At 33.2% G+C, this 13,555-nt stretch overlaps 2 protein-coding genes across 3 annotated transcripts in view; one reads left to right on the top strand and one right to left on the bottom strand.

Annotated features, from left to right (window-relative positions):
* LOC132758612 (ATP-dependent RNA helicase TDRD9-like) overlaps window positions 1–13,555 on the bottom strand; it is a 78,713-nt gene that overhangs the window by 64,527 nt on the left and 631 nt on the right. The window contains exons 1-6 of one of the 2 annotated variants that reach the window (XM_060750305.1): window positions 13,492–13,515; window positions 13,022–13,106; window positions 12,479–12,667; window positions 11,802–12,023; window positions 7,311–7,433; window positions 6,042–6,281 (exon numbers count right to left, since the gene is read on the bottom strand). In XM_060750305.1, the coding sequence (XP_060606288.1) occupies window positions 6,042–6,281; window positions 7,311–7,433; window positions 11,802–12,023; window positions 12,479–12,649 (756 nt within the window). In that variant the 5' untranslated portion in view covers window positions 12,650–12,667; window positions 13,022–13,106; window positions 13,492–13,515. Of the gene's footprint in view, window positions 1–6,041; window positions 6,282–7,310; window positions 7,434–11,801; window positions 12,024–12,478; window positions 12,668–13,021; window positions 13,107–13,491; window positions 13,516–13,555 lie in introns of those variants that run through there. The other variant, XM_060750304.1, reaches the window with a different exon arrangement.
* LOC132758613 (uncharacterized) lies at window positions 1,199–5,064 on the top strand. Its single transcript, XM_060750306.1, has 3 exons — window positions 1,199–1,547; window positions 1,832–2,021; window positions 2,400–5,064. The coding sequence occupies exons 2-3, from the start codon at window positions 1,853–1,855 to the stop codon at window positions 3,599–3,601; spliced, it is 1,371 nt and encodes a 456-aa protein (XP_060606289.1). The 5' UTR covers window positions 1,199–1,547; window positions 1,832–1,852; the 3' UTR covers window positions 3,602–5,064.

Below are 13,555 nucleotides of genomic sequence, written 5' to 3'. Positions count from 1 at the left end.
TGAGTGTGACACAGACCTTGACGGTAGTGACTCGATTGTTGCGCTCTGCAAATAGTGTCATAATGGTGAGCATTTCTGCCAAGCTATCTTAAAATATTGCAGTGGTTTAAATGTTATGGAGCAGACACAAAATATAGACATTTTTACACTTGACCTTTAAGTGTGACATTGACCTTGGGTGTAGCAACCCAATTATTGCCCTCTGCACATCGTCTCATAATGGTGATCATTTGTGCTAAGTTGTTTCAAAAATTTCCAAAGAGTTAAAAGTTATGGACTGGGCACAAGTGTTACAGATGGACAGACAGATGGACAGACAGTTTATGAGACATAATCATATTTCTGGCAGTTTCATGATAAAATAATTTATGTAATCAATAAGTATAAGTTCTTAATATCCAGTCTTCATACCATTAATTTTGATAGGGACTTTAAAGCAAATATTGAGTGAAAACAACCACAACATTTTACAATCATAAAGGCAAACACATTCACAGTTTTATCATACATAATTATGTCTGTCAATTACATAAATCTGATGATAAACTACTGTATAATTATGTAGCTATTTTAAGCGCACTTTCCATTAAGTTGAACACAATAATGTTTACATTATTTGTTCATACCATTATGATATAATGGGTTGTGCAAGTTGAGTTATTACATTTTGCATTTTTATTGCAACAAAGAAGAATAAAAGAGGCCATAAAAATGTCACTCCAAGTAGCGTATAGCTTAGAGAGTTCAGTTCATGAAGCGCTCAGGTTATGAAAACATTTTTTAAAGTTCAAATCTTCAAATTTGTGCACATGCTTAGATTATGGCTTTTACTTTCAGAACATACTCTTTATAGTTAGTCACATAACTTTTCATTTTTCACTTTTATAACTTGTAATCAATTTAATGTTTTGCACAATTGAAGTAAAACTTACAAGGTTATTGAATGTATGTTCATTTTAAAACGTCATTGAACAGATTGAATTATATTTTTATTTTCATTCTAATTCCATTCGCCACACTGTTAACAATTTTGGCTCATTTATATAATTATTTATAAAAATAAAAAAAAATGAGTAATTGTTTTGGTTGTAAAAGATTTATGTGATAAATACACGGTAGTATACTTTTATGTAAGAATTATCTATACCCTATATTTGTCAATATTGATCTAAATAGATAATGGAAGGAGTATCTTATTCGAGCTGTACCTGTGGCTAAAGTAACACTTCAGTGCACAGCCTATACACATTGAATTTATCTCCTAATTACAAATTGTTTAACATGTTGTTAAACAGGTCAATATTACCAATTTTGGAGTAAATTTAGTGTCATAAAACACATCTTCCAGGGTGTCGCTACAGACATACCAAGTATAGTGCAATATGCTTCTGAAGGAAAGTTATAGGGTTCCCGTTTATATAGTCTCCACTGTATATACATATCTTTATCATAACTGACAACGCAGACACTCAAATCACTTCCTTAAACAAACTACCGATATACTAGGCTAGTAGTGGATTTAATTAAAACAAAAGATCGCTAGATTGGTGAGAATTTCTTACTTTATGAATATTAATTTATGAATATTGTAACTACGTGTACATCTTTTACTGTTATTATTTGTTCCTACTTGACATGACCTTCTGTACTCTTTTAAACCTGATCTGTTTATTTAACAATGAGAAAAAACTAGTCAAGAAAAGAAAGGTCCATGTTGAACAATGATTAAGAATAATGAGACTGAAATTTCAAAGTGTTTCTGTAATTACCTTGTCCAATATTAAGATAATTTAAAAAGCCCTCACACTGAGAAGTATTACTTTTACTTCAGATATATTTACACCAATAGAAAATGTCCGAGGAAGCCGTGTTTATTTCTCAGAGGTTAGACTTCTTGGAGTCACAGGTACAATCTCTGGTTCAGGGGCAACAGTACATTATACGAAAACTAAACCAGCTTATTAAAGCAGGGGGAAGTCAAACAGACAAACAACCTCCTAAAATCATCAGAAAAGAAAAAGGTAAAATATTTTAGCCTTATATCTTATAATTTATATAATAAGGTTCAAGATGAGTGTGTGTAATAGACATGTCAAATGTTTAATTTTGAAATGATCCATATAGTGTTTTTAAGCAATTTTGAAAACAAAATCATAACTCAAAGCAGCAAACAGTAATGGTCCTGGTCAAAGCGCAATGTCAACAAAAGTCTGGTATGCATCTATGTCATAAACAAAACATTAACACTGGAGCCACTTACTTTTTGGTAAAAACAAATGATACATATCCTATAACTCATGAAATTTTCTTTTCCCCTTCAATATTTTGAACAAAATTTCAGCCTATTGCCCCTACATATTTTTTTTTTTTTCAAATCTCTAAATGTTTTTTTACTTCAGGTTCAAAACCTTCAACAAAAGATGTATCTAAACTACTAAACTTAGCAGAGGCATTGCAGAGAAACATTGTGAGATTTACAGATGATCTAACCTTCAAACAAACCAGCATACCTGATCAATTAGTCGCCACTGGATGTCTTAGCGAAGATGAATCTGCAACTATTTCTTCGTTTCCTAGTGACAAAGACAAAGCACGAAGCCTAATACGGAAAATAAGATCACGGGGACCTCAAGTTATAGAAACATTTCTAGACATTGTTGGCGAGGATCATCATCATCTTAAGGAAGAAGTTTATAAGACTCTAGACATTATCGTAAATGAAGGCAAACAGAAACCAAAATGCATTATTTGCATTATGCAACTGACTGTTGACCTGAAAGACATTGGGGACTTTCTTTTTCAAGAAAAGCTCATATCTGACAACACACATGGAGACATCTATGAGACTGAAAGTTTTCATAAAAATAAATCACAAGTATGGAATGAAATTTTAAACTCCATAAACAATTACGATTCTCCATACACAGCTATAGAAATATTGAAAAAAGCCCTTCATAAAAACTATAGTCACATAGTGGAATATCTAAATGAAAGCCCTGAAAGGTCATTTCTATCATGTTCTTGCTGTAAAAGACTCAGAATAAGACAACGCCAGAATAGATCCGATTCTACTGCCTTCTCAAGTCTTACAGACGAAAGCACAACCTCCGAACGTCCAAATTTCAGCAGTTCTTTACGGTCACTAGACTCAAACTTACAGTATGACAGTCATGGGACCAGAATACCAAGCTTAACAAGCAGTATCACACCTAAACAACTTCAGGAAATAAAACAGATATACCAAAAGGAAACACAGACTTCAGGTTTTTTCAACCCGCAAAGTGACTTAGAAATTTCCGGTGAGGAGACAAACAATGTTCAGAGTCCAGAAAATATCACTGAATTCCAAGAGTTACCAAACACAGCATGTATAAATCAAAGTATCGCAAGAATACAACTTATGCATAGTTCAAGTATGGACAGTAACACGACTATGTGTGAAGAGTTTACCGATGATTCTGTCATTGAACAGGACCAAGTTTTAACTGAGGAGAAGGGAAAGCGAGATACTACAGATCATAATGAACTTGCTAATGTCAACAGTGATATATTAGAGGAAATATTTAAAGAACAATCTTCAAATGAAAACCAACATAAATAATTCAATATAATTTAATGTAAAATTTTGTCACTATTATGTATATGTACTGCCAATTTAGGCTGTCATTGAATATTGCGATATTGATACCTCTTTGATATACAAGATTCAACATTGATTCACAATATCACTACAATTTCATTATAAAACCCATTTTTTCTGGGTCTTGTGCAAATAGTTCTCATTTTGTTTGAAGGAAAGTCACTCTAACTCTTTTATTCTTGGCTAGCTTTAACCATGAATTTAATTTTTGAGAGGTCACAGAGAAATTATTACCAAGAAAACTTATGTTATTTAAGTATATTGTATTTCTGATGACTAAAACAGGTATGCATAACACTATAAATACAGTTTATAACACTCATTCAAATGATTTCTACTTTTTGCGAAGTATTCAATTTGATATATTTATTTGATATCAGCTTGTGATATATATCAATAAAAAATTGATGAATTAATGATCAATGACTGCTGTTTGTTTGATTGGATTTTAGGTTGCACAAACACAGTATAGGTCATATGGTGACATTTCAGCTTTACTGGTGTAGGAAGACCTCAGGTGCCCTTTTGTGCATTGTTTCAGGCAAGAACGAGCTCCTGAGTAGAACCACCGATGTTCTTTAAGCTAGGTTAATAGTCAATGATCACCGTACTATATAGTTTAATTTTATCTGTATTGTAAAGAAAGATTAGGCTTATCCGGACAACTCAACAATAAGCATTCTTGAACTTATTAGTGGTAGCGCCACATGAGGAAACATTGTTGTGGTCCCAGTAGGGCTGGAACCCATTATTTTAATCACAAGAAGACACTAATTAATGGTTTGTTCATCAGAAAAAGTTTTAATAACATTTCTATATTTGATTGTTTTCGGTTGTATTATGGATTCGATATTATCACAGAGAGGAGATGAATTGTTAAATTTTACAGAGAAAATAAAGGTCAATTCTATATATTTCTTTATTAATAGTCTATCTGTTTAGTACAACAATATAACCAGCATACAAAATTCTTCAGTCTTAGTTGTTACAGCATATTTTTCACAGATTATTCATAGATATTTGTTTGTTTCAGTGTGAGATTGAAATATTTTTCAACTCAAGAGGCTACATTTACTCAGTTTTGCTTGTAAAGTCATACTAACTTAATCTAATCATAACATCATAAGTCAATATGTTATGCAAATTGATATGTAAATTTATTGACCACACTTCAAACAATTTTTTTTTTTTAACAATAAAACATAGGCATTTATTATACATAGGCATTTATTAAAAGTATACTTTTCTCTGTAATACTATGTTGTTTTTTTTTGTGTGTGCGAAAATGAGCAGCATTCGACCCTGCCATGAAAATATATATTCCAGCCCCATCCCCCCAATATATTTCTTATTCCCCCCCTAAATGATTGTAATAATTTTTGCTTATTTAAAAATATTAAAATTATCCAAACATCTTAAATTGTTGTTTTAATTATTTATTATTATTTTTTGGTTGGGTTTTACGTTGCACCAACACAGTAGTGGTTATGTGGTGACTTTCCAGCTTTACTGGAGGAGGATGCCCTCAGGTGCCTCTCAGTGCATTATTACATTATTTCAAGCACAAGCAGGAACCTCAGTAGAACCACCCACATTGCATAGGCTAGCTGGATATCTTCCTCAGACAAAAAAAAAATCCAAAGCCCAAGGCCCTGTTCAAACCTTCAGCGATGATAGGGCAAGAATTATTTTTATTAATTACAGTAAAATACAATCAAGTGTCTACAATACAGAGTAGAAAAATTTCCCTTTCAACACATTAGTAGCACCCTTTCCATTCCTCCCATGGCCCAGAACCCCTCTACCTCAAAAAATGAATAATAAAAAACCCACTCCATTTATTTAATCTCTTACACAACTTGCTGCAAATATCATAACCAGTAAGAATATTGGACATGTGTAATGTGTATATATATATATCCAAATTTTGATCCTTATCTTTCAACTTATCCTTTTTTTGATCCACACATTTTATATCTTGTATAATTTACATAATTAAAATAAATGTTGTTTTTTTTTTTTCAAGCAAATTGTCACATCTGTAAAATATTTTATAACGTGCAAGGAAAACAGTATCATTATTAAAAGATCCTTATCCTTAAAAGTTTCTTGTAAACACTGGGTCAAACTTACAAATTATTCCAACATGTCAAAGCTACAAAGATACTGTGAATTAACTTAATTTCTTGAGCATGAATTTTCGTGGTTTTGTCACAAAGAACATGTTTGTGGGTTCTTAAATTTTATGGATTTTCTATTTTTCCAAAAGGTAAAATGTAAATAATGTGATGCAAAATAATCATACAGCAGACAAAATGAAATTTCATTGCATCTTAAATTTGTGGATTGACCTATCCATGAAAAATAATTATTCTGCAACAATAAAGAAATACAGACTTACTGGTCCGAGCTGGATAAGATCCTCAGCATAGTACTCATTAACCTTGAATGGTTTTCCTTCAACATCTACAACAGGTGCTTGTTCTAGACGATCTCGTACTGGCATGGCAAAATACTGTGCAAACATCTCGGAATCAAATGTGGCCGACATAAGAACCACTTTTGTGTGACGGGAATTTGTACGAAGAAGTTTACGTACGACTAGCAATGAAAAGTCTGTGTCCTGATCTCGCTCATGTACCTGAAAATTCATTTTCATAGTGAAGATAGAGAAATTCTTAACCTCCCTGGATATTGACTTCTGAATTCATATGTAAGAACCATACAAGTTCCTGGCACATCTGAATGTCCTGTCCTGCAACAAATTAATCATCTCCGGGACAAATACCATATTTCTGGGACAATCCCGGTAGTGTGGGACATGTATGACTTTTAACTGGTTAAAATATATAAAAATATCTTGCTTCAATTGATGTAATTGTTCACTTGTACTTTTGAAAGACTAAAATTTTCTTGCCCCGACCTTACTATTAGTTACCACAAACAATATCTAATACTTATATCCAGACCACATTAATTTATCACTTAGAGTTTTAAACGCTGATTTAGATTTAATAATGAACAGAAAATAGTAAATTAATGTCCATTTTCAACAACAATACCAGTACACTTTAGCTGATTTTACATAACAATGACATGTTGTAAATCATGCTTTACAGGTATACTTATTATTTCAGGTAGACAGACACCTTAGAATCAGAATCCACTGATGTGACTGGCCATGTATACATTACCTTGACAGACCAAACTATCAAGTCCAATTCTATTGGTCTGTTAAGCATTAAGTAATAAAGGTATGATATAAACACAATAAACTCTTCAGACAGAAATTCAATGTCCCCAAAGATACTTTATTCCATTCTTTAAATCTTAACATTACAGGTTTCCATAAGACAGCGCAATTAACTATTTTTAGTGCTTGACAATAAAAGGGGCCTAACTCTGTAAAAGGTAACTCAGAGTTATGGGATCTTTGCCCATAATCACAGAGAACATCACAGAGAACAAGTGAGTGAAGTTCAACCCATTCTTTTCAGTAGTTTTGGAGACATCAACTTGTATGCAGGAATTTATCAAGAGAGTGACAGTAATGCTGATGCAAACACCAGTGCGAGTATAATAGCTCTCCCTATTCCTCAAATAGTCAAAGTAAAAATGAACATGTTCATGCATTTAAAAGAAAGTCTGAAATAATTTTATTATGACAAACCTCATCAAGAATGACGTGTGTATATTTGTGCATATTTTTCTCATTGATGAGCTTGTTAAGAAGAATCCCTGTAGTACAATATAGAATTCTGGTGTCATCACCTGCTTCCCTATCCAACCCCACCTGCAACCAGAAAATACAAGTATCTCTAATGTCCTTAATGTAATGTTGGTCAATTCTGCCAGGCAACTCACTTTAAAGTTTTTTAGAAATCATTTTGGACTACTTCAGTTAATGTGTATTTTCTTCTATAGTTAATGTGAAAATTAAATCTTTTTCTTTGACATTAAGTTATAAAATAAAATCTCAAATTTAACCTGATAACCACAAATTGTCCCGAGCTAAAACTTCAGTTAATATGTACATTTTCTTCTATAGTTAATATGAAAATCAAATTTTTTTATTTGAAGTTAATATATAACAAGAGGGCCATGATGGCCCTAGATCGCTCACCTGACTTATCAAACTCATCCAAACAATTACCTAGACAAGCATTCTGACCAAGTCTCATGACAGGTGAGTCAAAAATGTGACCACTACAGTGTTAACAAGGATTATCCATATTTGAGCAGTGCGACCTAGTTTTTTACCCAGGTGACACATATTCAAACTTGACCTAGAAATCATCAAAACAAACTTTCAGACCAATTTCCAGGATACTTGGATCAAAATAGTAGCAACTAGAGTGTTAACAAGATTTTTCTATTTTTAGCTCCGGTGACCTAGTTTCACATGCGATTTTGAACTCATCCAAGCAATTACCTAGACAAGCATCCTGACCAAGTTTGATGATAATTGAGTCGAAAATGTGACCACTAGAATTTTAACAAGGTTTTTCCATATTTGGGCGGTGTGACCTAGTTTTTCATCCAAGATGACCCATGTTCGATCTTGACTTATCAAACTCATCCAAACAATCTTTCAGACCAATTAACAGTATATTTGGATCACAACAGTAGCCACTAGAGTGTTAACAAGATTTTTCTATTTTTAGCTCCTGTGACCTAGTTTTTCATCCGAGATGACCCATGTTCGATTTATTCCCAGCAATGACCTAGACAGGTTTCCTGACCAAGTTTGATGACAATTGAGTCAAAATTGTGACCACTAGAGTGTTAACAAGGTTTTTCTATTTTTAGCTCCTGTGACCTAGTTTTTCATCCGTGATGACCCATGTTCGAACTCATCCGAGCTATCACCTAGACAAGCATCTTGATCAAGTTTGATGATGATTGATGCAAAAATGTGACCGCTAGAGTGTTAACAAGGTTTTTCTATTTTTAGCTTCGGTGACCTACTTTTTCATCCAAGATGACCCATGTTCAATCTCATCCGAGCTATCACCTAGACAAACATCCTGACCAAGTTTGATGATGATTGAGGCAAAATTGTGACCTCTAGAGCAAGGGGGTTAATCCATGCGCGCGCATCCTTAAAGTTCTGATACCGCGAACACTTCATCGGCCGGTATTTCGAAGAAAAACGAGTGGTGTGAAGAAATCAGAAAAGGTATGAATTTAATTTGTTTTGCAAAGAAGATGTCCTAACTTCTAGTTTTTATATACAAAAAGTCCTTAAGTAAATCTTTCCTGTTTTGCCAGTATTTCGCGTTGAATGCGATTTTGATTCTGGATAGTGCGTACAACCGGCGTTGAAATGTTACAGAAAATGAGCAAATATCGGTTAAACTGGCTGTTTTAAACGGCTGGAAGTTATTCTGATATAGAATCCTTTTCAAAAATATATTTTCAACCGTCGTTCCAATTCATTTTTACTAAAAATGTATTTAAACGCACTATTTACAGAAAACAGAGATAATGATATTGCGTACACTCAAAAAATATCCAGATACTGCGTACACATAACTATGCAATTGATAGAAAGAAGCAGACTAAGGTTTATAAAACGATAAAGGGGATTGCATCGGTGTCCCGTTTTAATCTAAATCCTAGAAAATATTTAGAATTAACATTTATTTATGCAATTTATTTAGGTATTTATGTAAAACCTGGTGAATAATTGTCTATCTTGATAATGTTTTTATACTCTACATTTTAAAATAAATTACTTCTTTTTACAGTCAAATGTATATCTTATTTCAGAAAATGAATGTGTGTCGATTTTGTGGTGAATTCTTTGCCAGTTAATCTTTTCTCAGACAGCATGAGGCAGACATCGGCAAGATGGCTTTTTGGAGTACCAAACACACATGCAGCGTCATTCCTCTGAACGCAAGAACGAATGTAAATGCGACAAATCGTTCAAGACATCTCATGATTGAACAAAGAAAGAGCCAAACAAAGGAATTCAAATGTGATGAATGTGGCTTGGCCTTCTCTAATAATAAAGATCTTAGGTATAAATTCAGGTATATATGCAATATTTACAGACACTCTAAAATGCACGAAGCGTGAACATTGTGGGAAAAATTTCCAAGCAAAGCAGCTATTTCGTCCCATCTCTCATATGCAAGTAAAGATCCTCTCAAGTGCAGTATTTATAATCAAAGCACAGAAGGCGCTGAATTTGTTTGGGTCTCAGAATGTCAGAAAGATGAAGGTTGTATGATTATAAACCAATTTGTTTTTGTATAGTGCAACCAATGCTTTCCAGTGTTTTAATTGTAGTAAATTGGCATAAGACTCATTGCAACACTGATATTCATTTCAATGTTTATTTGACTTAAACAATTTAAAAAAATGAGTTGACCTTAACTGGGATTTGAAGTTGCATGTAAACGGCCTGAAGAAAACCATATTATTCTAAATGAGGGTTTCTTACTCTTATTATTTCGACGCTAAACCTGTTGTTTAACACAGATGTAAATAATCATGGAGCTTACTATAAGCATGTATATCTATTATTAAAGAATAAAACAACATTAGAAATCTTCGACCATTCGGGAACTATTTTGCTTGAAAATTAATGCGCCTGTCATTTGACAATCTTTACGCAGTGATCTCCCCTGAATTTTTTGGCGTTAGTGTACATATAAAGGGATGTAACCGCTTAAAAAAAACGGACTACTTTCGGCATTTGCAATTAACAGCATCAAAATTCGAAATTTCGCTACCATTATTTGTTTGGTCTAAAAAAAACTATTCAGTCATACCAAAACTGTTAGGAACACATGAAAAGAAAACACAGTTAAAACTTCGTGGAACATGAACGCATTCCAAAGAAATAACTTTCTGCAAACGTTTTTAGTTCAAGTTACAAATATATGCTATTTTCTTGTGCAATTTAATTTACCATGTTTTTTGCCCATGGAGTGTATGTAAAGATTGCATTTATACCCGAATGCTTTGCCTACCATTCCACATTCATGACGTTTTCTCTTCTTGTGCTTATCTTTGTGATCACTAATATCTTTATTATTAGAGAAGGCCAAGCCACATTCATCACATTTGAATTCCTTTGTTTGGCTCTTTCTTTGTTCATGGCGTTTTAAATCATGAGATGTCTTGAACGATTTGCCGCATTTACATTCGTACTGGCGTTTAGAGGAATGACTCTGCATGTGTGTTTTGTAATGGTACTCCGAAAAAGCCACTTGACTACATATATCACATTTGAAGGGACCATTTTGCCGATGTCGTGCCTCGTGCTGTCTGAGAGAAGGTTCACTGGCAAATAATTCACACATTCATTTTCTGAAATAAGATATACATTTGACTGTAAGAAGTAATTTATTTTGAAATGTAGAGTATAAAAAACATTATCAAGATAGATAATTATTCACCAGGTTTTACATAAATACCTAAACAAATTGCATAAATAAATGTTGATTCTAAATAATTTCTAGGATTTAGATTTTAAACAATTCTTCAAACGGGACACCCATGCAATCCGCTTTATCATTTTATAAACCTTAGACTGCTTCGAATAAAATGTACTTTCTATCAATTGCATAGTTATGTGTACGCAGTATCTGGATTTTTTTAGAGTGTACGCAATATCATAATCTCTGTTTTCTGTAAACAGTGCGTTTAAATACTTTTTTTAGTACAAATGAATTGGAACGAAGGCTGAAAATATATTTTTGAAAAGGATTCTACAACAGAATAACTTCCAGCCGTTTAAAACGGCCAGTTTAATCGATATTTGCTCATTTTCTGTAACATTTCAACGCCGGGTGTTCGCACTATCCAGAATCAAAATCGCATTCAACGCGAAATACTGACAAAACAGGAAAGAGTTACTTCAAGACATTTTGTATATAAAAACTAGAAGTTAGGACATCTTCTTTGCAAAACAAATTAAATTCATACCTTTTCTGATTTCTTCACACCACCCGTTTTTCTTCGAAATACCGGCCGATGAAGTGTTCGCGGTATCAGAACTTTAAGGATGCGCGCGCATGGATTAACCCCCTTGTAGAGTGTTAACATGGTTTTTCTATTTTAAGCTCCAGTGACCTAGTTCATAGTTAATATGAAAATTAAATCTTTTTCTTAGAAGTTAATTTATAAAATAAAATCTCAATTTAACCTGATAACCACAAATTGTGCCCAGCTGCCAATTTCTCTCCTGACAAACTCTTCTGGCAATACTGATTGCTGCAATTCTTCTTGGCTGTGTCACGATAATATTACAGTACTGGTTTTGTTTAGCGTAGTAGTCGAGGATATACTGGGCAACTTGTGTAGTCTTACCAGACCCAGTGGCTCCCTGGATCACAGTTACCTGATTACTCTCAATCGTGTTCACAACCTGGAAATATACAGGTATTATAGACAATCATGAATATCACAGTATACAAGTTAAATCACTGTACCTAGTCTTGCCAGCCTATACAAAACAATGTGTACCCTATCTTGTGATAACAAGCATGTGTTCTGATCACTGTACCCTTCTTGGGAGCCTACATATTTCAAATTGAACCTTTCTTGCCATAATAGGAAGTAGATTGTTTATATGCTGTGAATATTATTGGTACTAACCGTGATGAATTTTGTATCATGAACTCATCCTACTTTGAAGTATTTTGAAATTGGAACAGTCCGTTGTACGATTTCAGTATCAAAATGTTTAAACAGTGTTTACTACATGTATGTTCAGACAATATTCCTGTTTCTCTTCATATATTCTACTTGTTCTTGGTTTATCAAAGGAAGAATTTAAACCATTTTAGAAATTTTAAATATTATCTTTTATTATCAGTATACCTGTTCCTTGCACCTTGAGATTGGCAATCTGTCATCATATCTGTGGTTAAAGTTGTAAACTCCATACACTTGTGTCGCATTTTCCGGAGCAAGATCTGAGGGCAACACTTCAGTACCAGCTATTGTGCTGTCAAGTTCTAACGCTTCAAGATGGCTGCTGACCATTGACATTGTATCATCCCCAGTAACCTATATACAGGGGAAAAAAACTCAATTTTGGAAAACAAAAAATGTCAAAATATAATAAGTGCTAATATTATAAGGACTTTTTACATCTAGTGTTGATCACACTTTCCATGTTTCTACTCAAAAAGAGAAACCTGCCTATATTTTAAGACTTTTCTTTAAAACCCAGAGAGATAAATTGCTGGTCATTATAAAAATTGCTGTGTTTTAAAACCAAATATGTCATTAACTGCAACCTTTAAGTTTTAATTAAAGAAATTGAGAAAAGCATTAAACTGTTGACAATGTACTACACCCTATTTCCTCCATCAAACATGATATCTAATTTAACAAGTGATATACATATATGGTACTTACAAATGAGGATCTGCTGATGAGTTTTTCATCTTCTTCTCTTTGATATTCCTCAGCATAATCATGACCTCCATGAAAGTCTGGCTTTCTGAGTATAAAAATACAAAAATAAATGCATATAGACAGTTTAACAATTATTCAGTATTTTACCCCCGTCCCAGTTTTATTTTGAAACAGTGTTTGAAATTTTTGAACATATGCGCTGAATAACAGTTTAGGATTGAACCAGTTGATTATATTTCACTCAGGGCAGTGCCCAAAGTGAATGATCATGTCTGACCTGCTAAAGTTGTTAATTAAAGAAATATGGTAACAAACATGCACTTTAAATTATCAATACAAAACGAACTGGAACAAATCAATATATTAAAGAATAGTTTTCTAAATTTCCTGGATTTTATTTTTCTGACACATTTTGCCATTTAGTTTCTCTTCACTTAAAAAAGCTGTACATTCAATAAAGAAATATTCACTAGACTAATATGCAAAGTTTTCCAGAACACCAGCATTTCCCTGTTTTGGCAACTAACTGTAAAT

Source organism: Ruditapes philippinarum, unplaced genomic scaffold (assembly GCF_026571515.1).
Source record: "Ruditapes philippinarum isolate M1 unplaced genomic scaffold, ASM2657151v2 ctg1417_1_1_1_1, whole genome shotgun sequence".
In the NCBI taxonomy this organism is placed as follows: Eukaryota; Metazoa; Mollusca; class Bivalvia; order Venerida; family Veneridae; genus Ruditapes; species Ruditapes philippinarum.
Note: the sequence above shows the minus strand (reverse complement) of the source record. Positions and strands in the feature narration are given on the sequence as shown.

Coding starts and splice junctions, on each gene's coding strand:
- LOC132758613 (XM_060750306.1), top strand. CDS start 1,853: ATGTCCGAGGAAGCCGTGTTTATTTCTCAGAGGTTAGACTTCTTGGAG. Junction 2,022..2,399: donor AATCATCAGAAAAGAAAAAG/GTAAAATATTTT, acceptor TTTTTACTTCAG/GTTCAAAACCTTCAACAAAA.